A 24,238-nucleotide genomic window follows, 5' to 3' on the forward strand; every position below is an offset into this window, starting at 1 on the left:
TTCAGTCAAATGGGCTTGGATATTAGTAACGAGATAAGCTCTCTGTGTGGTATTTCCCCGTGAAATCCCTCTCGATATGAGGTAACCATACCCGGATACCGGAAGCTCTTGACAATCAGCAAAACAATGCTTTGAAGAGGACACAAACATTTCCGGTGTTTTGACATAAATTGGTCAACGTGAGGTCAAAATCTGTACTTTATACAGATTCTTTTACATCAGTACTGGCAGGGATAATTCAGTCGAAGAAAACACTTGTTTCTTTTGTAGGCACGCTTTTATCGGTCGCCAAATGTTACAATTCAGCACTCCGGACTCAAGAACCATTGATTTACAAGAAAATAGCACTGGGAATCCCACAAAGACCTCTAAAAAGTTCCAGGATGTCATCGCCCCCACTTGGTTAATGTCAACCTTAATCATTTTGATGAAGAAAATGAACGTCCCTGCAGCATTCCGTGGTACACTGGTACGGTGTATTAGATAACGAATTAAGAAGTAGTGGCGTCATGCCACTAATTAATACCCATGCAACTATCTGACCTCAGATGCTCATATACAATCGGGTTGAGCAAACGGGGTGCATACCTATGTTCCCCAACCCCAACCCTAACCATAACCCTAACCCCAACCCTAAACTTAACTCTAACTCTAAGGATTTTGGGGAACATAGGTATTTGGTAACATCGGATAGACCCCGAGCAAACGGGACTTGCTAGTCAGCGAAACACACATTATCAACCGATATCAACGTAATGCAAGTTCAAGTATAAGGTGGTATTTTTTATCTCTATTTTTAGCACTTGACACACAATGCTTTTGGTGTCAATTAATCAAGGATACCGGAACTGTTTACATCCGATGTTTTTTTTACCTATTCCACAAATACGTTTCGGTCATCAGACCATTAGTGCTTCACATGCACTATGTAGCACATGTTTCCCTTTATAGAATAACATAATATGGTCATTGTATCACGGAGAGTTTACACTGTTTTGTATTAGGGGTATTGTCTCAAGTCAGGGCCTATATTTTACCATAACAGGATAAGAAGGAGCGATGCCAAAATGAGTCAGCTCGTATTAGCTCTCTGAGCTATAATTATCAATTAACAAAAACTAATTTGTTTCCAAATAAAGCGAAAGCTACACGAAGAAAATGATACCGATCAACATATTTTCTCTGTACCGTGCGAACGGGGTGGGGGGGGGGGGGCCCAGAAAACAACCAAGAAAATACCGCGTCCCTTTGGCGGTTCTGATGTGTCTCAGTGTTTCAACTTTTGTTGAAACTCCACGTCGGTAAAACAAAAAAAAAATTTGGTGTAAGCCTCCGCCTCCACTCTTCATTTTCTAATTAAAGGGATGCGCTTGACTTTTCAAGCGTTTTGTTCGTTTCTAATAAAAACACCACTTAAAAGCCAAAGAAGAATGTTCAATCTCCAACTTAATTGTTGAAGTTTTAGCTCAGTGGACGTTTCAATTTTAGAGAAAACGGTACAAAAACCATGGCTTTTGAGGCAAAATCCTGTAACATCGGACTTTTAACGCATTTTGACATCGGGGTCAATGTTGCAAACAAACCGAAACGAAGTCAATGTTTGGAGAAATCCGTCATTGAAAAAAAAGAGCGCATCAATCAAATTTAAAAGCAGTATGGCTTCCTACCTCTTTTCCGTTTTTATTCCTTCTTTTTTCCCTACTTTTTTTCCTTTCCAGGTGGAGGGCAAGAGTCCCCCCCCCCCCGCCTCCCCCCTCTCGACGCCCATGGGCAGTTTCCTTTTTGGGGGCATATTCAATTGAACCTTGTACCATTTCAATTAACTTCATCATGTAAGTGTTTTATTGTGGGAACTTTCAGCCTCTCATATTATTCACATCGTAAGCGCATTTGAGCGATTTTTTATGGAACCTATAAAAATGAATAACATACTATTATGGTGTATAATGATATTAATTACAACAACGTCTTAATTAAAACTCCTTCAAATTCGTGATACATACATTCTGATTTGTCAGAGCGCCCTCTTTTGATAATTTTGCTCTAAATGCCATGGAGCTGTAAACCACAGAACTCCGCGCTCACATTAGTCAATCTTAACACTTAGATGGATGTTGGCTGAAATGTTGAAGTTGTGTTCGATAGTTGAAGAATAAAAATTGTAAAAGGTTTTCATCACGACAGTTTGTTTGTTGATGTTTTGCTTAATTATGTGGAGAAATGACTTATGATAGTGATTTGTTGTTGATCATTCACAAATTTGGCCAACAGAGGGCGCTCGCCTACTCACCGTTAAATTGCCAAAAGCTGGCCTCCCAGGTGTGTGCACAATATTCTAAAAATAGAACGTGTATCCATGCAGCGCAGGGATATGTCTGCAAAGACTGGCATTCGGTGTCGTGTAAGATAATATAGGGCCTCATTAATGATTGTTTGGTGCTTATAAAAGACTGTATCTTACATAATTTGGTAGTTAAGTATACTCTTTGTATATTACTAAGGTTCTTTAGAGTGATACAAAAGCTGTTTATTCTAAGAGAAGGGAGAGGTAACCCAGACAGCGGTAAACAGGCTTCGCGGGGCAGTGCTCCGGAACTATACTAGTGAAAACGAGAAGAATAGAAATCTGTGTCAGTCACGGGAAGAGATGAGAGGAATGGTCTCCGAGTTGGGGAAAATACAGAGATAAATCCCCCGAATACCACTGGAAATCATGATGAAAGCTACTGTTTGTCGTGCTTAGCCTGGTGCAGCGACTGGCTACCTCCTTCCCTTCGACCCTGAGCAACCAATGAAGACGAATGAACATTAATTAATGAATAAATAATCAGTGATTCTCCGGTGAAACTTAATCTCCGCTGTGTGTGTGTGTATGTCAACTCGCCCCCAACGAGACTCAAGCCCCACGGCGCTACTCCGCGCTCCCTACAAATTGGTAACACGGATGGGGTGTTTGTAGTTATTCTTCGGCGGGACTATAGTTTTGCAGATGCTGCGGGGTCATCATCAAGCCATCGGACTGGTTCTCTTGGCCGTGTTTGGTGAGTGCAGACGACTGGGACTCGATCAAAAGTTGAAGATTTCGCCACAGTCATCGGGCGTGCGACCGCACGCTGTGGGTGTGTGACGGGGAGCGAGTCCAGGAGCGACACGGTGTGCAGCCGGAGATCGCGTCGGATGCATGGTCCAACGGTGTTGATGAGCGACGGTGCAGACGGGCTATTCAAGCATCAGTGGTTCTACCCGGAGGAGTTGTGTTGAAGTGGAGAAATGCACCGGAGACGGAGTCGACAATGAACTGTTTAATAGCGGTATTGTTCATTGTTAATTAGGCCCAATTGACATTGATTTTCTTAGTGAGTGCGTTTAATTTCATGGGAATTGTGTATTAGCGGGTACTGTTTGAATGTGGGGTAAATTCATTCAAGGTTATGTGCATGCATACACGGTTAAGGGGCCAGTAATTGTGTAGTTCAGACAGTTGTTGCGTGGCAGTCTGTGTGGGCTTGGTAGTTTCCCATTAATTTTTTTTTGGGGGGGGGGGTCCTTTCTGGCTTTGATACTTGATTTTGTGTGCGCTGTGGACTTGCGCGTGTGTGTAGCTAGGATAGTTCAGACAACTATGGCAACGGAGGCGAGTTTAATGACTCAGTTAGTCTCGGAACTAGCGAACGCGTTAAAACAGAATAGTACCACCAGGGAACGACCGATCAAACTTGAGCGGTTTAAGGGAAAGCCAGTGAGGGCAGGAGACCCGACTCTGAAGGAGTGGTTAGAGGAAGTTGATATTTACTGTAGGCAGTGCAACATCTCAGAGAAGGGGAAGGCTCAAGTGATAGTTGATCATTTGGCTGGACCTGCGCGAGTAGAAGTAAAAAGTAGGGAAGATGTTAAATCCAATCACTCGCTCTTGATTAAACTGCTTTATAACCAGTTTGGGGGAGGGGAGACACTACAGTCCCTTCAGAAGGTTTTCTTTGAAAGAGGGCAATTAGAAGATGAGTCCCTGATGGATTTCTCCCGTGCCTTAATTAGGATGTATGAGAGAATTTTGCGCATAGCTCCCCAAGATGAGAGAGATTCCTTAGGAAAACTGAAGGACAAAACTCTTATCAATCAGTTTGTGGCAGGAGCGCGCGGACAAAGCGCACGATTTGAGCTGAAGAGATTGCAGCTGTCTAACTCTGGCCAAACCTTTAACCATTTCAGAGATGCCGCACTGGAATTGTTCAAAGATTTTGAACTCGCTACCAAGGCTAAACACAGTCATGTGCGCCATGTAGATGTAGATTGTCCGGTCAATGATGATAGTGTAGATAGGTCGTTTGATATAGGTGTTAAGGTCGATACATTATCAGCGGGTGTAGACCCTAAGTTGCAACAGCAACAGTCTGACATGTTAAAATGCATGCAGGATATGCTAGGTCAAATGAGCAAGCAGCAGGAACAAATTACGTTCTTGATGCAGTGCATGCTGCGCACACAGGCGGCAGAACAAGCCGGTCCACAGGGGAATAGTCAGTTCCCAGGTCGGTCAGTGATTTGTTATAAGTGTAGAAAGCCGGGTCATTACAAGTCTCAATGTCGTTCCCAGCAAAACTCTGACAGAATTGGAACCCAAAACATGGAATCGGGTCAAGCAGGTGCCACAAAAGCACCTGACAGTCAATCTAAGCCTGCGTTAAACTGAAGGCCTCCACTTCCGTGGGCCGGGTGGTGGAGGAGAGTCACAAGGGGCCTTTGCCGTGTAATGCACTTGTTGGGGAGGGAGCGTTGCCTAAGTTGTCTGCGGACGAATTACTAACAAAGTTAGTTAAAGAAAGCCCTCGAGCTGAGGCTACACTGGCTGGAGTGCCAGCCACGTGTATTCTTGATACAGGCGCAGAGACCTCCCTAATGAGTGAGACATTTTATCAGGAACATTTGGCCGACAAAATAAGGGGTATAAAACCACTGGGTACTTACCTTGAAGTGTTTGGTGTGGGTGGTTTGGAGGTTCCAATCACCGGATATGTAGAAGTACCGCTTACTGTTTTTAACAAAACCGTTGAGGCTAATTTTTTAGTGGTAAAGGATTCCTGCGACGGTGGATTGCTAAATCGTCGGAACAGTCCATTGATTTTGGGGTGTAATGTTCTAGAAATGTTAAAGGATCTTGTTGTAGAACAAGGACAAGGTGACAGTGAAGCTTGGAATGTGACTCTCCAGTGGTATAGGCTTACCAAAGGGCAAAGTAAACAGACTGACAGGGGGACTAAAGATTCAAGTGTTGTAAACCAAGTTGCTGCACGTACTAGTAGACATGAAATAGCCATTCCACCTCGGCAGGTGAAGACCGTTAGTTGTCACATTAGGGCACCAGTTCATGTGTTTAGGAACAAAGTTGTGATGGTGGAAAGTACACAATTCGGTGTACAGTCAGAAGGTGCAACTAGTAGTACATGTAATTTGAGCGCAGCGGCTAAAGTATACGACTCATGTGAACTCACAAACGGAAAAACGGTATCGGTTGTAATTGCAAACTTGGGAACACAATCCATGGTGATACCACCATACTCGAAGCTCGCAACGGTGGTTGAGACTTCAATCTCCGATTGTATCGAGTTGAATCAGACACAATCCGGTGTGAGTGTGTCAGTCAACCATGTACTGGTTGAAAATCCGAGAAACTTGAATGAAGACACATTTAAGTCTGGCTCAGAACAGCAAAGAGAAGAGTTTACCTTCTCAGATGAAAGCAAGTATTTCTTGCCTCCAGGTTTAGATCTTACTGCTTGCAGTTTAAGTAGTAAGGAGAAGGAGCAGCTTGCACGTCTCATACAGAAGCATGACCACGTGTTCTCAAAAGGAGAGTTTGATGTTGGATACTGCGACCGTATCCCTCACAGAATTAACACGGTGGATAACACTCCGGTTAATGAACCTTATAGGAGGATTTCACCTCACTGTATCCAGGAGGTGAAGACCCTCTTGCAAAACTTGTTGGATCAGGGGATCATAAAACGAAGTGAGAGTCCTTATGCAAGTGCGGTCGTGTTGGTGAGAAAACGGGACGGTTCGTTGCGTCTATGCATCGATTTCAGAAAGTTAAACGCGAAGACTGTTCGCGATGCCTTCCCTCTACCGCGCATAGAGGAGTCACTAGAGGCTCTACAGGGTGCTAAGTATTTCTCTGCGATCGACTTAGCTCATGGCTACCATCAGGTTGCCATGGATCCTGGTTCTGTAGAGAAAACAGCATTTCGCATTCCCTTTGGGTTATACGAATTCACACGAATGCCGTTCGGGTTGGCAAATGCGCCAGGGACGTTTCAAAGGGTAATGGAGCAGTGTTTGGGCGACATGAACTTATCAGAGTTGCTGATATATCTAGATGATATATTAGTGTTTTCTTCTACTGTAGAAGAACATTTGGAACGCTTAGACAAGGTTTTCTCTAAGCTTGGAGAGTTCGGCTTGAAAATTAAGGGCAAAAAGTGTTCCTTGTTCCGCAGCGAGGTGCACTATCTCGGGCATGTTGTCAGTGCACAGGGAATCTCGGTCGATAGCGATAAGATACAGCGTGTTCAGGATTGGCCAGTGCCAAAGGGGCCAGAGGAACTTCGGTCGTTCCTAGGCCTGGCAAGCTATTATCGTCGTTTCGTAGAAGGTTTTGCCAAGGTGGCTGCGCCGCTGCATGCTGTGCTGCCTCCTGTCAATAAGGGTAAACCTCGATCGACCACTGGGTTTAAGTGGGGTTCAGAGGCGCAGGCTGCGTTTGAGAAGCTGAAGCAATTGTTAGTGCAGGCCCCAGTGTTGGCCTATCCTGATTTTACGCGACCCTTTGTGCTTGAAGTTGATGCTTCCTTAAAGGGGCTGGGTGCTTGTTTGGTGCAGCGCGATGACGAGGGGAGGCTTCATCCTGTCGCTTATGCGAGTAGAGGTTTAAGGGGTGCAGAGTCGAAATACCCAGATTACAGTTCGTTCAAGCTTGAGTTGCTGGGCTTGAAGTGGGCAGTCGTGGATAAATTTCGAGACTATTTGATCGGCAGCACATTCACAGTTTTAACGGATAATAATCCGTTGGCACACCTGAACACAGCTAAGTTGGGTGCCAGTGAAATGAGATGGGCAGCACAGCTTGCAGCGTTCAGCTTTGACATTAAGTATCGGTCAGGCGCCAGCAATCGTTGTGCGGATGCTTTAAGCCGGCATCCGAGAAACTGCTCTCATGAGGTAGTTGAAGGTGTTCTTCGAACGAAGACACATTCAACTTCAGTTCCATTACATGTAGGTGCATGTAATTCCAAGTGCGCGTTCACGAAGGATAAGCCGTTAGAATCCGGTCCACCAGGAGTTTTTCCGTCCTGGTCGAGTGAGCAGCTTTTAGCTCTTCAAAGGTCTGATCCATTGTTGAGTATTGTTTGGGAACGCTGGGACCAGAGTTGGTCACCGGGAGAAGTACATGTGGTACACGGTGATCGGGAAGATCCACCAGGGTTGAAGCATTGGTTGTGGCAGTGGTCGCGCTTTGCGGTACGAGACGGTGTCCTGTGTCGAAGGGTCGAAGATCCTGTGGTTGGGGAGGTATTTCAAATACTTATGCCCGACACCATTCGCTCTAGGGCTATGGAAGGCTGCCACGATGGTTGGGGTCATCAGGGGGTTGCACGAACGAGTTCACTTTTGCGCAAGCGCGTTTATTGGCCGAACATGACCGCAGATGTGCGGGCTCACATACGGAAATGCGAACGTTGTGTGGCGGCGAAGGTGTCCGAACCCATTCCGAAGGTTCCGATGCGTCACTTATTAGCTTTCAGGCCCTTGGAAGTACTGGCCATTGACTTTGTTAAGATTGACAGGGGTCGTGGTGGATACGAGGATATTCTTGTTATGACCGATGTGTACACGAAATATACTCAAGCTGTACCATGTAGGGACCAATGTGCCGAAACTGTCGCTAAGGTGCTCAGAGACAGTTGGTTTACGAGATTCGGCATCCCAAACAGATTGCATAGCGATCAGGGTAGGAATTTTGAGGGGGAATTGGTCCGTGAACTATGCACATTGTATGGTATCAAAAAGTCACGAACAACGCCGTATCACCCGGAAGGAAATGGGCAGGCGGAAAGATTCAATAGAACCTTGTTTGGATTGATCAAGTCATTCAGCGAACACGAGCGCAAACGATGGCCTGACTTTTTGTCACACCTTGTTTTTGTTTACAATTCCACACCTCACTCCACCACCGGCGTAACCCCGTACACATTAATGTTCGGAAGGGAACCATTGATTCCATTGGACCAAATTTTGGGTCGGACAGATAGTAATTGGGAACAGAATTTTGTCAGGGAACAATCGGAGCTGCTTGAGAGAGTAGGGGCCTTGGTAAAAGAGAGGGTAGAGAAAAGAGCACGTCAGAACGAAAACGCACATAGTAACAGAGCTACTGCGGCACCTTTACCAGTGGGTTCACGAGTTCTTTTAAGGAAATGCGCGTTCAAGGGCCGTCACAAACTAGAAGACGCATACTGTAGAGAATCGTATGTAGTGGCATGGCAGAATGTCCACGGGGATGTATATCGCATTCGCCCAATTAATGGAGGACCGGAGAAGACGGTCAACCGTAAATATTTACGAGTGGATCCACTTGCAGATCCAGAGTCTGGCGATGACTTTGAGAGTAGTGATGAGTCCGAAAACGACTTTATTGTGACCAAGTCTGAACCAAGTAACTCAGCAGTTGACCGAGGGGTACAGGATAATAAAGTAGGGGAGCCCCATAGGGTCTCAGAGTTAGATCACGAACAACCTCGGAGAACATCACGGAGAAGAACTAAGGGTGTTCATTCAAACCCACACGGGCTGCCCTGCTCTGTTCTGAAATAGTCTTGGTGTGAGGGTTTAGCCTGTGGCTGCATGGGACTCGGACATACTCTGTGGAAGAGACTTGGGGTATCCAGTCTTCCTGTGAGTGAGTCCGACCCCATGTGGTCGCCTTGCTCTACTTCTCACTTGGAAATGGTCCATGCGGCTCAGGCCGGTTATGCATGTACATGATGTACCACTTGGTAAATAAGCATTACCAGTTGGGTTTTGAAATTACAAAATGTATTCAGTTCCAGAAGAATGTAAATCTAAAGATTATAGATTGCATGATTTATATAGACAAATTGTTTGAAGCTCGAGTTGAAGAGGGGGAGATACCCTCTAGCAGCATTACCATTATGGGATTTGTGTTATTTGGACACAGTTTTGTTAGGCGTTTCTCAGGAAGGCGAGAAGCAACAGTAAATATAGATTTAGAGAGGAAAAGAGTACCTCTTTCTTGTTTGGGGGAAGGAGGATTGACACTAAGTCGCATTAATGCCAGTCGTTGTCGTTATTACCGTATGATTGCCAGAGTACAGCCCTCTATTTTGATAATTGATCTAGGGACTAATGATTTGGGTACAGTTGGTGTATCATCAAAGGATGTGTTTGACTTAATTTGTTCCTTTGTTCGGGATCTGCCAAGGTTTGGTATTAGTCCTTGTGTAGTGGTGTTTTTGCCTGTCTTGCCACGTACAGGTAATATGAGGCAGAATCAAGTATCTGTCTCTGAATTTAATGAGAAGGCAGAGGTCTTCAACAAGCTGCTTGAAGCGGAAACTCTTAAGGAGGACCGTTGGTGGGTCTGGCATCACCGTGGTTTGAAGCACCCACGTTTTAATCTGGACGGTGTGCACCTCAATCGATGGGGAATGTCCCAATACGAGAGAACCCTCAGACAGCTTGTTAAATTTTTCGAAAGTAAATTTTGGTAAATATTCAAAAGGAACCAGACACATTGTTTAAGCATTAAGCTTTATTCTTAATGTTTTATTTAGTGTTTAACTTGTTATAGTAATGTTAGCGTTTATAAATCTTTAAATCAAGGTGATCTCCAGGAGAAGATCAATTCAGTAGGGGAGTTTGTGGAGAAATGACTTATGATAGTGATTTGTTGTTGATCATTCACAAATTTGGCCAACAGAGGGCGCTCGCCTACTCACCGTTAAATTGCCAAAAGCTGGCCTCCCAGGTGTGTGCACAATATTCTAAAAATAGAACGTGTATCCATGCAGCGCAGGGATATGTCTGCAAAGACTGGCATTCGGTGTCGTGTAAGATAATATAGGGCCTCATTAATGATTGTTTGGTGCTTATAAAAGACTGTATCTTACATAATTTGGTAGTTAAGTATACTCTTTGTATATTACTAAGGTTCTTTAGAGTGATACAAAAGCTGTTTATTCTAAGAGAAGGGAGAGGTAACCCAGACAGCGGTAAACAGGCTTCGCGGGGCAGTGCTCCGGAACTATACTAGTGAAAACGAGAAGAATAGAAATCTGTGTCAGTCACGGGAAGAGATGAGAGGAATGGTCTCCGAGTTGGGGAAAATACAGAGATAAATCCCCCGAATACCACTGGAAATCATGATGAAAGCTACTGTTTGTCGTGCTTAGCCTGGTGCAGCGACTGGCTACCTCCTTCCCTTCGACCCTGAGCAACCAATGAAGACGAATGAACATTAATTAATGAATAAATAATCAGTGATTCTCCGGTGAAACTTAATCTCCGCTGTGTGTGTGTGTATGTCAACTCGCCCCCAACGAGACTCAAGCCCCACGGCGCTACTCCGCGCTCCCTACAATTATTCTCGTTATCTCTTGTAACATTGAACTCTTTTACCACTGTCATTTGCCTTTCAAGCACATCTTGATCAGACCGAAACATCAGGCGAAGTTTGTGGATTTGTTTATTTCAGGTCAATCCAGTCATTATTAGCAGTTTGCAGCAGTTTCATTCAGTCTCATTTATCACATCACATGGTTAGGTCATACTATACTTTGATTTTACAGACGAACAATTTTCTTCAAGAATATAACTTTGCGTGATGGACATTTGGCCTTTTTCTGTACCGCTGATCATTATTTATGAAGGATTTTATTTGTCAACTTATTTTTATCTGTTTTTTTTTTGTTTTGGCAAAAAAACCCTCACGGTTAAGCTTTAACCCTAAAAAGGGCCGGGTTATTTTGACCATCTCACAGCCGGTGCGGGGGGGGGGGGGGGGGGGGATAGAGCTCGGCCATTGAGTGACGAAAAATTATGAAACTCGGTACATGCATACAACAACTTATAATGAATATACCCAAGAAAAATATCATGACTATAAGTCAAAGAGTTTTGGAATAATGGCTAATTAATTATTCATATGCACGAATGGTAATTCTGCTTTGTGTACACTACGTGTATGGGAAATTTCAGTTTTCACGGCGAATTGTATGTTTTTGGTATCAAAAGATGCGCATGACTCGAGGATAAAAAGTCAGAACAGCTCGGGTCGCGCATTTTTTAAGGCTATCGCGGAAACAAATTGAGGGGGTGGGGCGGATTCCGCCCTTCCCTGGCCCAAAGGCCTTGTTTAAAATCCAGCCGAGGAGAATTTTTAGGATTAACGTGGGTAAAAGACCCTGGTATTTGACCCTAATTAGGGTCAGATGAGACCTGACACGCTCCGGGGTCAAAATAACAATTATTATTTCTAGACACTTTCATAAATGACCTATCATGGAAAAAAGGGACACAGAGAAAATGTCAGGTGAAATTTGACCCGGATCGGCAGGTCCAATTCGGGCGTTTCACAATGCAGTGCGCCACAAAAAGTTTGTCATGGAGACTTAATTTTTCCAAGTGCATTGTGGGAAATGATCGACAAGTTCGCAGCGCGGGACTTTTGAAATTGTTAGTTTTTCCTGTCTGTAGTTTTGTAAGCGTATGATTCAAGTAAATGTTTGCCGTTTTCTTTTCTTTTTATCAATATGCTGTTTTTGTAAGGCAACAGAAATCTTTGCACCATTCTATAAAAAACATAGCTCAAGTGGTCTACTCACACCCATTCAAATAGGCCATGATTGGTCGACCGTGAATTTGAAAAATGGACTCTCCATGGCAAACTCTTGGTGGCGCAATGCATTGTGAATCGCCCAAATTAAGAGTGTGAAGTGCCGCGTAAAGGTAATCTAATAGCTTTTCGATATCAACATACAAAACATTATTGCATTGAGCTTACGATAAAGTCATTGGGCGTTAATTTATATTACAATTAATTGCACAGACACACTACCTATTGGTTCCAGTTTCATCAAGTCAAATGGTCGAATCGTTACACCTAACAATTGTACATGTAAATGCAAGGTAGGCCTAATTATTGTTTAAGTTTATAGTGTTTTAATAATTTGAAGAAATCAAAATAAGTCAATTTTGTGCCGGCAATATTCTTGCCATGAAATTCATTTGCGAATTCTAAGACCATAAAAAGTGTTGGGCACTTGACCATAAAAAGTGTCCTTCCTTTTGACATGGATAATCGTTAATTTGACTTTTTTAAGAATGCAGATTCACTAAGTTTCCCTACTCCTTCTTAAGATGTTTTTTATACCGGCCTCTACAACAAATGCACCTCAGACAAAAGCAGCACACAGTCACGTTGATCCAGGTAACCAAGGCCAACACGACAGCCAAGAATAGGTAGACGTCAAGAAGATTCCTCTGGACGTAACTCAGATCCTGGACGGCCGGTCGTAGGTGATCTCCGCCGAACCGGGTCACGTGAAGTATCCAGCGAACAATGGTGTCCACGGGGGAGGTTGAGGTTTCGAGATCCCGCATGATCTCGGAGATGCGCCGTGCGTTCTCACGAAATCTATAAGCCAAATTTACACAGTGATAAAGCCGAGGTTGAGAGGGTTGAGAATAATGTGGTGCCTGATATAAAGCTCTTTAGTAATAATCTCAAAGCGCTTCACAAGATATGTACCTTAGTTTGTTCATAAGGATATATGAGATCATTTTCCGCAGCAGCCTGAGATCAGCGCAATTGATCCAGGTTCCCATTTTACACTCCTGGGTGGAGTGATACGTGCAGTAATTGTAGTAGAGTGTCTTTCCCAAGAACACCAGCGGGTTTAAACCCACGCACCGTGTACAATTTGAGCACCGTGACAATTGGACAATCGTTCGCTGAGCTCCACGCTGAAAATAACGTTTAATCTGGCAGACCCACAGTAGTTTTTACAGTCTGTTTTTTTTTCTCAATCATAAATACCAAGCAAGTGATTTAAACCAGAATTACGAATATTGCGTTTCTGGTTCCTTTCCGACTTCGATTTCAACCTATCCATACTGGGGTTTTATATTTATTATGATCAGTGATTTGGTTGCAGCTAGCTGAAAATGTATGTGCAGCCATACTTACTTGGGCTCTGTCATGACTCTACCGATGGTTTGGCTCAGAGTTTTCGGTGTCATGCTGGCGATATCCACTTTCAACCCAACACCTTTTGTCTCAATGCGGACCAAAATGTCCATCTGATCTTCAACCAGCGGCAGTCCAACTATCGGCAACCCCGCCCACAGTGCCTCGTTAATGGATAAGCCCGCACCATGACCGACGTACAGCCGTACATTTTGGTGTTCTGTGATCCACAAAACAAAAAACCCAAAATAACCTCCTGGACACAAATGATGTACAGCTTGAACGGTTTTGATAGTCCGGCCTGAATTTCAAGTTTTCACACTCATACACACAGAATGCACACTCTTAAATGTCTCGATAAGAACCATTTGATGGGTCAAAATTACACTTTTCTTGGTTAAAATGAAACTTCTTTTGATCATTTTCCGGGTCATTTTGGCCCCAAAACCTTGGCAAAAAGTTGTTTTTACCGTAACTAGTATCAGGTCAAAATATCAAATCGGACCTGGAACCTGTATAAGAGGGTTAAATTCCGTCATATGTTTGTGGTGATCACCCAATCCTTGATTATTGATCACAATCTGAGTCCCATGCTTGCAGATTAGATCATGTGTAGCAAGTACCTCTACCAATCCCCTAAATTAAGGGGGTGTGCCTTTAAGGTTCATACTAAGTTACCCTTGTGCCAGTTAACAGCCTTATCATGGACGACCTTGAAGATGTAGTCAAAGTCTCTTAAAGTTACGATCTTAATAAAAATGCATACAGACAACAATCGTCTGCGTGTATGTGGTAAGAATTCAGAACAAAACACCAACACCCACCCATCACTTGCGTCATTGGCAACCATTTGGCAACCAAGGTGTTGTTCCCGAGCCGAAGTCCTGACAAGTCGGCGCCTGACTGCCACAGCACGCGATGCGGTAGCATAGCGAAGGCATCCGCGAACATCTGGGCCTGTGCACGCTCCATCATCGTAACAAAAGTGCCCATGGAGAACATCACCACTCCGGAGGGAGCAGTATCAAGAAACTGGGCGACATCCTCTTCCAGCTGCAAATTTGGAAGACAAACAATTAGTCAAATACGGCATGGTGCCAGGTGATGTTTTTTTCTAGGCTACATTGATCCAGATAAAGTCTGGATCATCATCGTCCAATCAATAAATTATCAATGCTTGTTAATAGTCACTTTTATGGCATAGTTACTCTGATGACATCGTCCTGCTCATTGCCAGCGTCTATGTCATTGCCACAGATATGGTCATTGTTACTGCCATTGTCATCTTTAATGATCGGCCCTTACTTATGTCATTGCAATTGCCATCGTCTTTTATTGTCACTGTCATATTCATTATTATCATTCTCTAACATACTCATGTCATCTTCATTGTGGTTGTCGGTATCAAAGTCTTTGCCATTCACATTCTCATCTACACTGTCAATTATCATCGTCACTATCTTCAGTGCCATAATGCCATCGCCATAATCATTTTCAATGAAATCTATGTTGACTGTAGTCATCAATGTCAAAGGTATCGGCATCATCGTCGTCTCTACTGTCAAACTTTACCAACAGTATTAAATAATGCTTAAAAAAAAGCATTTCCCTAAATGGATTGATTTCATTATAAGAGGCATCTCGTCCATCGCATCCTTTGAAACACACACAGGATCAGGAGGCCCCCATTGCAAACATATATAGTTGTTAATGTCCAAGACTACATACCGTTTGGTTTGAGTGAACTCCAGGATGATGGAGAACAAGGATTGTGTTGGGCTGCATGGGGCGGGCAAATTCCAACGCGAAGCTCCCGTGCAGAAAGTACAGTAAGGCTTGCTTATGGGACTCCAGCGTGCTAATCTCTGGCTTGATGTTGTACTTGACCTTTAGCTTATCATAACCATCGAAGTTGCAAACGCCCATGCGAAAGAAGAAAAACCCGTAGAACCAGTGGGCTAAAACGTTCTGCACTCGTTGAAGGAACGTCATTTTGTTGGTGAGTCCCATGTTGCGCTCGGGTATGTACGATGGATCGATTGGAAGCCCTGTCCTGATTGAAATATATAATGAATGACAATTACATTTACGCAGACCCAAACATTACCAGTAACTTTTTAAGGAACCTTTGTAGTGCTTGAGATCAAACCCAAATTCTAATTTCTGCTGAAACTAGTGCGACTTTAATCAAGAGTATCGATAACTATACATGTACACAGAGTTATACTTGGATTAACTCTATGAACAACTATCATTTTTAGACTATGAGACATTTGTGCACAATATCCAGTTTCTGTAATAATTCTGACACTCATGCTGAACCATACCAGAAATTCGTGACGGAATTTGTTTTCTTATTCTTTGACCAAATATAATTATAACCCAGAATCCGTTTCGAATCTGAAGAGGGACTTTTACTCTCGAAAATAAGCCTCGTACAAAAAAAGAGATAACTCACCAACGCCCGTGTTTAGACGGAACGACGAAAAAGACTGAGCTATGCACGAATGGGATATCTAAAGCCTGGGCCAACAGTGGTCCGCATGGTATCATGTCGTCTACGACAAGCATGTCAAATTTCTCCTTGCGCAGTCGCTCCATGGCGGTTGAATCCCCCAAAAGGTCGTCACACTCTTGAACAAACAAAGATAACAAATCCAGTCTGCCAGTCAGATTGGCAGAATTTAGGAAGGGACCGAAGAAGTTATTATGACGTCCCTTCACGATCACCTTGGATAGATTGTCCATCACATCGGTCCTGTTCTGTTTGGTATAGGTCGAGTTGAAGACCACGAAGGAGAAGACGTCGGCGTCTCTTTGCCAGCTTCTGTTGGAGTTGGAGCTGCCAACAAGGGATACAACACGGTGGCCCTGATGGACCAGTGCCCTACCCGATCTGGCCAGGACCACGTAATGGCTTCCCCCTATGATGGAAGCGAAGTACAAGAACTTGTACTTTTTCGAATCAGGTGCATCGTCTCTTTTGCTGCTGGTCAAAGCTGGCAGCACAAACAACTGAGACAAGAGGGCTAAAAGCAGCACCGTCGACAGACTGGGCGTCATTATTGAAGTTTTATCTGGTTATGGACTCTATACAAAAGAAAAAGTGCAGGTGATATTCAAGTAGCAATGAAATTACAATAACTCACTTAGTGATTCGGCATAGGGTCAAAATTATGCATTTTGTGATAGAAGCATTAAGCTTGGCATGTGAGGTCGTTTCAGATTATGTAGACATTTCATATTTGACCTCTGATGACCTTTGCGATGGCAATAAATTTTGTATACTCTTAGTGCCGTTATTTATCATGTTTAATCTTCCAAATGCCAGTTTTTCATGACGAAGTCTTATTACAGCAAAAGGAGTGTATTTTAAAAATGATTCTACATGTCATGAAGTCAGACCCCAATAATTTTTTTTGCCTGACCTCTTATCTCAATTTTCCTTTTGATAAGAGTAGACGCAGACGCGAAATAATATAAGCATCACTCTCTAACAGTGACCACTGGGCTTGGTAAAAAGGTTAAAAACGTGGCTATCCAAGTCCATCTGGATACAGCAGGTGTAATTAGTACACAAATTAAAGTGAATATTGATTTCTATATGTACATTGTCCATTACAAAACAGACCCACAGATTTCTATTCCAATCTAATCATATTACATCTGCCAATAAAACAAGGGGAGACGAGATCAGAGGTCACCTCAAAATTGCTTGTGGGGTTTGAATTCATAAAATGAAGTAACAGGTGCAATACCGTTCTTTGGGTAGTGAGGCTTGGGTCACGAAAAATGGCGCTTGACGATTAAATATATGATAAAAAACGGCAACTAAGATAAACAAAGTTCGTTGACATCCCCAAGGGATCACTACGTCAAATAAGATGACTTTACAAATTTGGAAATTTGCTTTGGTCGTAATCGCAATGTCTGATTTTCTGCCAGTAGAAATTCGAACATTTGGTTTAGTCGTAAACACGTTTTCCCGATATTTTTCAAGTAGAAAATAATAAATTCGGTTTGTACATTTCTGGACCGCCTGTGAACAAGAAAATAATAAAATCCAAATTTTTGATGATAGAAAAATTTAAATTCAGAAAGAGGACTCCATTTCAACCCTAATTCTGTTTTGTTCTAGCAGATTTTGAGAAAATGGGTTGTCCACTTTGGTCCTCTATACTGTGTAGTACGTGGTATGGCGAAACATTCACGAGCAGCTGCACTTCCAAGTGCTACATGATAATTTGGTATGAGCTTACTTACCAATGTTTCTCGATATATGCATTTGTTAAAACTTACGGAAGATCAAGTATACCAGTACAGCCGCAGAGTACTCCTTATAACTTTGGCCGCGCAAATATAAATCTGGGTGGTTTTGCGTGTAAAGGCCGCTTCTGTTTCAATCTCACTCAAATCAAATCATGCTATGATAACTTATTATTGCACTCTGACGTGGTTGAGAATGTATTCATTTTTATCAGACGTCATTTTATTTTGAAGAGCAGTTGTTGCTCATTGACCCTGCTAGCTAATCAACAGCGAGATAATGCAATGACTTTGGACTCCCATGTTGTTCTCCCATATCGCAAGTTTGTTCAACCCCAAAATTAGAAAAATCAAACCTTGATCTCTAAAAACTATTTGTGGTGAATACGGACGTGGAGAGTAGGCTGTATTTATTAGTTGGTCATATTCAGTTGAAAGCAAGGAAAAATATTTATTTTTGGAGCTTGCGGAAAGAAATGAAAGCAATGAAATAATGTTAATTACAAATTAATAACAGTGAATAATTAAAAAATTGTGATAAACATACCTACTGTTTTAACCTACATTTTGTAAAAAAAATAAAAATAAGGTAAGGCTTAGAATGCTAAATAGTCTGGCACCGTCCCATTCAATAATTTACAATATATAAAAAACATTCAGGGAACACGACCAAAAATAAGGTGAATATAAGGTCTACGTGAACGATGCAACTGTTTTAATCAAGAACAACCTAACATGGCACACTCCTCACCGAAACCTGCTAGAGGGCGCAATTTAAACATAACATCTCCCCTCTCTTGGATTTATACTTTTAAATCTTAAATGTGATCCCCATAACTAACTTGTTATGTCCAAAGGAAATGTTTATTCCATAACTGGCAGACCTTATATCTCAAGTAATCGTGAACAATGATTTGCAATATGAAAAAAAATTAACGTGTAGAAGGAGTAAAAAAGACTACAATTTTATTAAAGACCAATGGGTGATAATAAATATTGAGCAATTCAAAATTGAGTTACCTCGATCAGGCCAGAAATTTGGTCCAAGAGTTCACTTAAAGCATGTCATTATTAAGTGAAATCATTAAAAATCAAGTTAAATCAAGGTATTCTGAGACTACATTGTCTTAATTTGCGATAGTTCTTGGTCAAGACTGGTGGTGTGCGTAACCTGGTACAGTGTCGAGTGAGTGCAGGGTGGGTCAAAACTTGAACACTTGATTATTTTGCAGTGTGGCTGGACACGCGCTCAACTTGAATGCGTTCCAAACTCGTCCATCTTGCAGTTTGTATGTGAACGGTCTCTTGGATTTCACAGTTAGTTGAGGAGCAGAGCATTTCTGTGAACTCTTTGACTTGAGAGTTTGTGTTCTCATGCGAACATCCGTCACCCATGAGAAATTTGGGCGAAGTCGCACCACGTCTGTTGTTTTGCGTGACAGTTCTTGTTTGTGTTCAACCCTATCGAAGCGTTGAATGCAAGGCTGTGTAAGTGCTAGCATGTGAGCATAAGACCTTCCTCAGGGTACGCCATCTTGAAAATTTAAGCGAGGCATAATATTATAACGTCAACAAACCCGGGGACCGCAGGCTGAATCGCGGGTTGTCATGGGCTGTCACAGCCCGTGATGCAGCCCGCGGTTTATCCTGGTGCGAATCAGCACCGCAATTCGGCCCGAAATGTGGTGGATGGTACCAGAAGCACCCGGTTAATAGTCATTCACGTATCACGCGTGCGGAAAGGAGTCCTGCTGATATCGTGCGTACGGGACGAAAGCAAATTTTTCAGTTTTCAGTTTGTACCCCGCTCCCCTCAAAAAACCGCCACTTAAGTCCAGAAATTAATGGCGATTTTAAAGGGAATTTTACGTAGAAAAAAGCGACAAATCCTGGACAAGTTGAGAGAAAATGACCCGACAGTTTATAGCTCTTTACATTTCAATGGACCGCATTTTGCCGCCAGGCCCATTTATGCGCATGCGTGCATAATTAACAATTTATTAGTAAAAATGTACATCAAGTCTGTGCTCCTTCGGAGCACGGGCTGCGACTCCACATGGGGCATTACTGCGCGTGAGCATGCACTATGGGCTTCGTGTGCATGATCGACGGATCGGGGTTCGCCGCGTTAGTAGACGTGGAGCCCGTCAAGCCACTGCCAACGCGCGATGCCCTCACGCTGATATAGACACAGTCTTGCATTCAAGGCTACCTGATCGCGGACTGAAGAATCGTCGGCGCGTGAAGGATGTCATTGCGAATGTTAATCCGTGTCATGACTTTGCGATTATGGAGCAGTATGCGGACACGCGGTTGAAGGGATAGGAAGTTGCGACATTATAGCATTTGCTGCTGAATTATGGACTCCTGCACGTATTCAACGGTATATATGAAACGCATGAGATAGATGGCGTCCTGACCCACAGTTGGATAGTGTAGTGAGGAACTTTTGGTCAGTTCGGGGTGTGAAGTGGCGTCGTCACAAGTACTGAACCACTTTTCACACGTCCACTTACGCGGCTTAACCGACGAAGTAATTACGTTCCGCGGAAGAGAGTGTGCGCGATGCAATTGGAACTTGATATTCGCGATTGTTCTCAAGCTGTATGTATGAGGACGGCACCGAGTCCGTAGGCAGATGCATCAGTACACGGGCAGATTTGGGTCAAACAGAGGAAGGGTAACGCACGGGCTATACTTAAGTTCCTTGCTTGGCTCAAAACTATATGCATTGCAGCGGATGACCACTTGAGTCTGCTCCTTTACGAATCACGATGCGTACAGGCTCGACTTCTGTACAAAAATCGGTCACAAAGCGATCAAAGTAGGATGCAAGTCTGAGAAATGACCGCATTGCAGCCGCGTTACATGATAGATGGCATCCATATGGGGTGGATTCGTAGACTGTATGGGAGGGTTGATGCAGATTCTGGAGACACATGACGAACTGGAATGACTTTGTCACCGTTCTATATGTAAGCTGAAGCGACTGGGTGAGGTCTAAACCAAGAATTGGATCGCCTTTGTTCACAACGTAGAAGTCTCCCTTCCCACCGTGATCAGCATTGTCAGCATGTCAAATCATGGTAATGAAGTACCCGAGCAAAGTGATTGGTTCATGATAAGTTGTAGGTTTTATCGGTGAAGGCTGCTTAGTAATTGTAATAATATAAGCCAATATTGTGCTAGTCTTGCCAGTAAATACATTTGCAAACTCTTGAAAGACCCGGGTCGGAGTCGACCCGGAATTCTTGTCAGATTGACCGGACACCTTTTCAGGTCAAAGTGACACTTCTCTGTGTCACTTTCCTGGGGCAATTGACACAGCAAAGTGTCCTTCCTTGTTTTACACAAATATTGTCATTTGGATCCGAAAGAGTGCCAGGTCAAATCTGACCCGAATTCAGGGTCAAATCTGACCCAGGACTTTTGAGAGTGTAGATTCACGAAGTTAGTTTACTCCTTCTTCATATGGTTTCTATTCCGGCCTTTACGACACATGCACCTCAAACAAAAGCAGCACGCAGTCACGTTGATCCAGGTAACTAATGCCAGCACGACAGCCGAGAATAGGTAGACGTCAAGAAGATTCCTCTGGACGAAATTCAGATCCTGGACGGCCGGTCGTAAGTGATCTCCGCCGAACCGGGCCACATGGAGTATCCAGCGAGCCATGGTGTCCACGGGGGAGGCTGAGGTCTCGAGATCCCGCATGATCTCGGAGATGCGCCGTGCGTTCTCACGAAATCTACAAGCCAAATTTAAACAGTGATTAAGTCGAGGTTAACAAGGTTGAGAATAATGTGGCACCTCATGCAAAGCTCTCTATTAACGGTCTCAAAGCGCTACACAAAATGTTTACCTTAGGGATATAGTATATGAGATCATTTTCAACAGCAGCCCAAGATCAGCGCAACCTGTTCTCTATACACTCACAGGTTCCCAATTCACACTCCTGGGTGGAGATACGAGCGGTAATTGTTGTAGAGTGTCTTTCCGAAGAACACCAGCGGGTTTGAAGCTATACCGTGGACGATTTGAGCACCGCAACCATTGGACCACTGTACGGCTATAGTTTCAAGCTAAAAATAACGTTTACCCTGGCAGACCCACAACACGAAAGTTTCCGGAAGAGTCTGGTAGATTGCTAGAGTTATTTTCAGTGGTATTCTGAGCTATGTTGACCGATCTTTCGCACATTTCATGGGATACATTAACACTAAAATGCCAAGCAATATCACCTAGCGATGTACGGTATAGTTCGGTTGCACTCGTCACCAGCAAGTATTATTCGACTAGTGATTTTCACCAGAATTCTAAATGTTACGTGTCTGGTTCCTTTCCGAATTTTACTGAAACCATCCATATTGGGGTTTTAAATTCTGCTCAGCGACTTGGTTGCAGCATGCAGAAAATGTAATTGCAGCCATACTTACCTGGGCTCTGTCATGACTCTACCGATGGTTTGGCTCAGAGTTCTCGGTGTCATGATGGCGATGTCTACTTTCAACCCAACACCTTTTGCCTCTACGCGGACCAAGTTGTCCATCTGATCTTCAATCAGCGGCAGTCCAACTATCGGCAACCCCGCCCACAGTGCCTCGTTAAGGGCTAAGCCTGCACCCTGACAGACGTACAGCCGTACATTTGGGTGTTCTGCAATCCACAAGGGGAAAAAACAGCAAAAAAATAACCTCTTGGATACATGTAAAGTACAGCTTCAACGGTTTGATAGTCCGGCCTGAATTTCTAGCTTTCACACTCATACATAAAAAAATGCACTCTTAAAAGTCTAAATAAGTTTTGACTCGGCATCCGGGTCATATTTTGACCTACAAGCTTTCAGGATCAAATGAAACTATTCCGGGATAAAATGACACTTCTCTTGGTCATTTTCCTGGTCATTTTGGCACCGGAACCTTGGCAAAGGTGTCATTTTGACATTTAAAATATCAGGTCAAAATGACTCGGATTCCGAGTCAAATCGGACCTGGGACCTTTAAGAGAGTAAGATTCGTCATCTGTTTGTAGTGGTAGATGTGTCCACATCTGTGCTGATTACCCTATCCTTGACCATTGATCACAATTCTGAGTCCAAGGCATGTGGATGCTTCCAGATTAGACAATGTGTAGCACGTACCGCTACCGCTCCCCGCAGGGCGGGGTGACTTTTCAGGGTACATAATAAGTTACCCCTGTGCCAGTTTACAGCCTTGTCATGGACGACTTTCATACGTTAAAAGATATAGTCAAAGTCTTTAAAGTACGATCTTAATAAAAGGAACATACTGCGATCGTCTGCGTGTATGTGGTGAGAGATCAGAACAAAACACCAACACCCACCCATAACTTGTGTCATGGGCAACCATTTGGCAACCATGGTGTTGTTCCCGAGCCGAAGTCCTGACAAGTCGGCGCCTGACTGCCACAGTACGCGATGCGGTAGCATAGCGAAGGCATCCGCGAACATCTGGGCCTGCTCACGCTCCATCATCGTAACAAAAGTGCCCATGGAGAACATCACCACTCCGGAGGGAGCAGTATCAAGAAACTGGGCGACATCCTCTCTCAGCTGCAAGTGTGCAAGACAAACACAAAGTAAGATACGTCATGATGCCGGAAATGTTTTTTTTCTGGGTTACATTGTTCCAGTTGTCTCGATCATCATCACCATCCTATCAGTTATCAACGCCTGTTAAAAGTCACTCATAGCCTTACTTACATCGTCATGATAAGTTCCAGCGTCTATGTCATTGCCACAGATGGTCATTGTCATTGAGATTGTCATCTTGAGTGCCCAGCCCTTACTTATGTCATTGTAATTGTCATCGTCTGTTATTGTCAGTGTCATATTCATTATTATCTCCGGCATAATCATGTCATCGTCATTGTCAGTATTAAAGTCCTTGCCATACACATTTTCATCTTTATTGTCATACTTTATTATCATCGTCGCTATCTTCAGTACCATAATACCATCGTCATAATCATCCTCAATGAAATCTATGTAAACTGTAGTCATCAATGTCAAAAGTATCGGCATCATCGTCGTTTCTACCGTCAAACTTTACCAACAATATTAAATGATGCTGAAAAATCAATTCCCTAATGTGGCTTGATTTCATTACAAGAGACATCTCACCAATCACATATTTTCAAACACGCACAGGATCTCCCAATGCAATCAAGTTGGTAATTTTCAAGACTACATACCGTTTGGTTTGAGTGTACTCCAGGATGATGGAGAACAAGGATTGTGTTGGGCTGCATGGGGCGGGCGAATTCCAACGCGAAGCTTCCGTGCAGAAAGTACAGTAATTAAGGCTTGCTTATGGGACTCCAGCGTGCTAATCTCTGGCTTGATGTTGTACTTGACCTTTAGCTTATCATAACCATCGAAGTTACATATGCCCAGACGGAAGTAGACAAATCCGTAGAAATAGTGGGCTAGAACGTTCTGCACTCGCTGGAGGCACGTCATTTTGTTGGTGAGTCCCATGACGCGCTCCGGTATGTACGAGGGATCGATTGGAAGTCCAGTCCTGTTTAAAATTTAATAAAGAAGTTAAAAAAAAATCCCAGCTTCTCAGCCCCAAATAGTTTCTCAGCACCTAGTGCTTGGGATCAAACCCCCGATTTCGTATTACTGCCGAAACAGTGTGAGACTTTAATTAAGCCCGTACTCTAATTAAGCCCGTACTTTGACCAAAA

General features: G+C 43.4%; 1 protein-coding gene and 1 pseudogene across 1 annotated transcript; both read right to left on the minus strand.

Annotated features, from left to right (window-relative positions):
- Nucleotides 1–12,399: 12,399 nt before the first annotated feature.
- On the minus strand, nucleotides 12,400–16,345 carry LOC119726941 (UDP-glucuronosyltransferase 2B20-like). Its single transcript, XM_038198784.1, has 5 exons — nucleotides 15,720–16,345; nucleotides 14,985–15,314; nucleotides 14,086–14,318; nucleotides 13,262–13,481; nucleotides 12,400–12,709 (listed from the first exon to the last, which is right to left on the minus strand). The coding sequence occupies exons 1-5, from the start codon at nucleotides 16,322–16,324 to the stop codon at nucleotides 12,418–12,420; spliced, it is 1,680 nt and encodes a 559-aa protein (XP_038054712.1). The 5' UTR covers nucleotides 16,325–16,345; the 3' UTR covers nucleotides 12,400–12,417.
- Nucleotides 16,346–18,227: 1,882 nt separating this feature from the next.
- Nucleotides 18,228–24,026, minus strand: LOC119726809 (annotated as a pseudogene).
- Nucleotides 24,027–24,238: the final 212 nt, after the last annotated feature.

This window comes from Patiria miniata, unplaced genomic scaffold (assembly GCF_015706575.1).
Source record: "Patiria miniata isolate m_02_andy unplaced genomic scaffold, ASM1570657v1 HiC_scaffold_2, whole genome shotgun sequence".
NCBI lineage: Eukaryota > Metazoa > Echinodermata > Asteroidea > Valvatida > Asterinidae > Patiria > Patiria miniata.

What these genes read in the sequence shown, in the direction of transcription:
- LOC119726941 (XM_038198784.1), bottom strand. Translation starts at nt 16,324, where the DNA reads ATGACGCCCAGTCTGTCGACGGTGCTGCTTTTAGCCCTCTTGTCTCAG. An exon ending in CCGTCTAAACACGGGCGTTG is followed by an intron (nt 15,315 to 15,719) that starts GTGAGTTATCTC and finishes TATTTCAATCAG; the next exon opens with GACAGGGCTTCCAATCGATC. An exon ending in AGAGTCATGACAGAGCCCAA is followed by an intron (nt 12,710 to 13,261) that starts GTAAGTATGGCT and finishes TTTGGCTTATAG; the next exon opens with ATTTCGTGAGAACGCACGGC.